This window comes from Lygodium microphyllum, chromosome 16 (genome assembly GCF_053477565.2).
Source record: "Lygodium microphyllum isolate KBCC chromosome 16, Lygodium_microphyllum_v1.1.10, whole genome shotgun sequence".
Taxonomy (NCBI): Eukaryota; Viridiplantae; Streptophyta; class Polypodiopsida; order Schizaeales; family Lygodiaceae; genus Lygodium; species Lygodium microphyllum.
This window is the reverse complement of record NC_141150.1, coordinates 23,240,922-23,243,513: the sequence shown is the minus strand read 5'-3', so window position 1 is coordinate 23,243,513 and position 2,592 is coordinate 23,240,922. Positions and strand designations below refer to the sequence as shown.

The window sequence follows — 2,592 nt, the reverse complement described above, 5'->3', positions numbered from 1 at the left end:
CAGTCTTAAAGATGCCCGTAAAAATTAGAAACTACTTCAAACTTTTACCACTTTAACATAGAGCAGCAATGAACCCGTATTTCCTTCAGTTTTTGCAAACAGACTACTAAAAAGCTTAGTAAACTGGACTCTAAAGCAGTGAATCACCCTGAGTCCTAAGGTTCCCCCCAATATCAGGAGAACAGAAACAACCACAAGTGTAAAATTATCAGAGCATCTCTTAAAGCAAATGATGAGAAATGGAAGACTAGCTTTAAGGTGGAAATATTACCAAATGCCTGTTCATCACATGAACTATGGCATCGGAGATGGTAATTTCAAAAAAAATTGGAAAACAAGTGCACCTGTGTGTTCTTTAATACATTTAAAGAAAATTTAATACACATGAAAACGCTGAAATTGCCTTAACCTGTCACAATGAGGTGTCTTCAAGGAAGGATTCCAGCTTCGCAAAGTCAGTTCTCTCTGACAATTGTGCCCTAAAATCTGCGTATAATCTCTTTCGACTTGAGCCTCTACGCTCCTGCGAGCTTGACTTCCTGGAGGATGAGTTTGATCAAAGTCTTGAGACTTTACATAGAAGGGCACTGAATGCTCCCTGGTATGGTACTGGAACTGATATGGAGAAACTTGCTCTAGACTATAAACAGGCCGCGAAAACGGGAAATAGCTTAGGAAAAACAAGGCAAGTATAGGAAGCAGTTGTAACAGATTTAGCAGACCACCAAACTGAACTTCTCTTGTACCAGCTTGTTGCCCAGCTGGCCTATGAGTTCTGACAAAATGTGCCCGTTGAAAGCCGTTGCTTGCATACGGTGTGCCAAAGAAAAAGGAATTGAATATTTCATTAGGATCAAACATCTCCTCATGATAGACACCATTGGTGCGACGTCTGAAAACTCTTTGCTGAACTGTATCATGAGCCTCCTCTGGACCAAACTGATCATACCGTTTCCTACCTTCAGGATCATTCAGACAAGCAAATGCCTTGGAGACAGCCTTGAAAGCTTCATCCGCTCCTGGTGCCTTGTTCTTGTCTGGATGAACCTTTAGAGATACTTTCCTATAAGCTTTCCGAACCTCCTCAGCTGAGCAATCCTTTTCCAACCCCAAAATCTGGTAATAGTCTTTTGTTTTCCGAATACGCCGCACGATGTCAACTTGCTCTGCATTAAAATCAGAAGCTGCCTGTGGAACTGAATCACCATTATCAGCACTTGCACTCATACTAGAGCTGCTTGCTTCACTACCCTGATCATTTTGTGATGGCGCCTCTGGTGCAGTACTCCCTTGTTCGTCAACCTCTTTTGACAAGGAAGACAGTATACCTTCCAAAGACAGACCAGGATCCAACCGCTGTGCTTTGACCAGAAACCTGTAAGCTCGAGTCTTATCCCCATCCTTTAGAGCTTTGTTCCCAATGTCCAAACACTTCTGTGCTGCATCTTTATTGCCGTCCATGCTCAGAGGGATTAGTAGTGTAAACAGTGTTCGACTGGGTGCCAATATTTGCAAGTCAAGGCAGTGCAGAAAGAACCCCTTTGACTGTCACCTTCAGCTGTCACACCAGTGCCAGTAACATCAGACATAGCTTTGAATGCATCCTGATGATCCAACAAGTAAAACTTGTGTGCTTGCATACATCAGAGCAACAAACGCACTAATATTCCATGTATATACAATTGACTGTAGTCAAGCATTGAGTAAATGAACTAATCACTAAAGACTGCTTCAACTGACGCTAACGATAGAGCCTATAGCCACAGATTAACACTATAATTTCCGCATATTTGCTAGGGTCAACCATCGCTTGCATAAGCTAATCATTGAAATTCCACCTAACCAATTGAGTTTACGGCCACGGCTGGGGATTCTTACCACACATCAATGTCCACGAGATCTGATATAACATTGTGCCACCAATAATCAACGGCATCGCTTATTGGACTTACAGCCAAAGAAAACAGGCCCTAAAAGGTTATAAGAACCCTAGAAGCACCAGATTTGAGAACGTGTCCGCCTCTTCTGCAGGCCGATCGCCTAGCAGCTAAGGTTCGGCTAAATCGGAGAGTATCAGATTCATGCAAGCGGGGACCTGTGCGCACAGAATCGATGGCATGAAGGACGCAATCCAAACCCTAGAAAACGCGTTTGCGCTAACATATGCACTGGTAAAGCGAGAGTGAGGGAAAGAGGAGGCATACCTGTGACGGAAGGCGAGCGGAGAAACCCTTGCGCCGGGCCTGCGGGTCTGGCTCGCAGTGGAAGGAGACCCTGCTGTCTCTCTGCCTCCTTTCTACACAGCGTTGATCTTAACTCCAAGGCCACGTATACATGATCGACCCAAATGTTAACATTTATACTTACAATCTCCTATCAATCTCGACCATAGTTTTCTTTCTAATGTGCATTTCATTATTCTTATCAAAGTAGTAAAGTCGTGTATCAACAAGGAGTTATGGATAAATTCCCACTTAAACTCCACATTGTGAATTACGATAATATCATGAGCTTCTACGAGGGAAGGACCACATACCTAGCTAGATGCAGGTAGAGGCCAGCATCATGAGCTCTTGTGAGGGAGAGACCAGG

At 43.7% G+C, this 2,592-nt stretch overlaps 1 protein-coding gene across 2 annotated transcripts; it reads right to left on the bottom strand.

Annotated features, from left to right (window-relative positions):
- Positions 1 to 230: 230 nt before the first annotated feature.
- LOC148022622 (chaperone protein dnaJ 49-like) lies at positions 231 to 2,362 on the bottom strand. 2 transcript variants are annotated; one of them, XM_087695584.1, is made up of 3 exons: positions 2,205 to 2,362; positions 1,879 to 2,095; positions 231 to 1,558 (listed from the first exon to the last, which is right to left on the bottom strand). In XM_087695584.1, the coding sequence occupies exon 3, from the start codon at positions 1,459 to 1,461 to the stop codon at positions 376 to 378; it is 1,086 nt and encodes a 361-aa protein (XP_087551710.1). In that variant the 5' UTR covers positions 1,462 to 1,558; positions 1,879 to 2,095; positions 2,205 to 2,362; the 3' UTR covers positions 231 to 375. The 2 variants fall into 2 exon arrangements, with proteins under 2 accessions (XP_087551710.1, XP_087551709.1); XM_087695583.1 differs by lacking the exon at positions 1,879 to 2,095.
- Between the last annotated feature and the right edge of the window lie 230 nt (positions 2,363 to 2,592).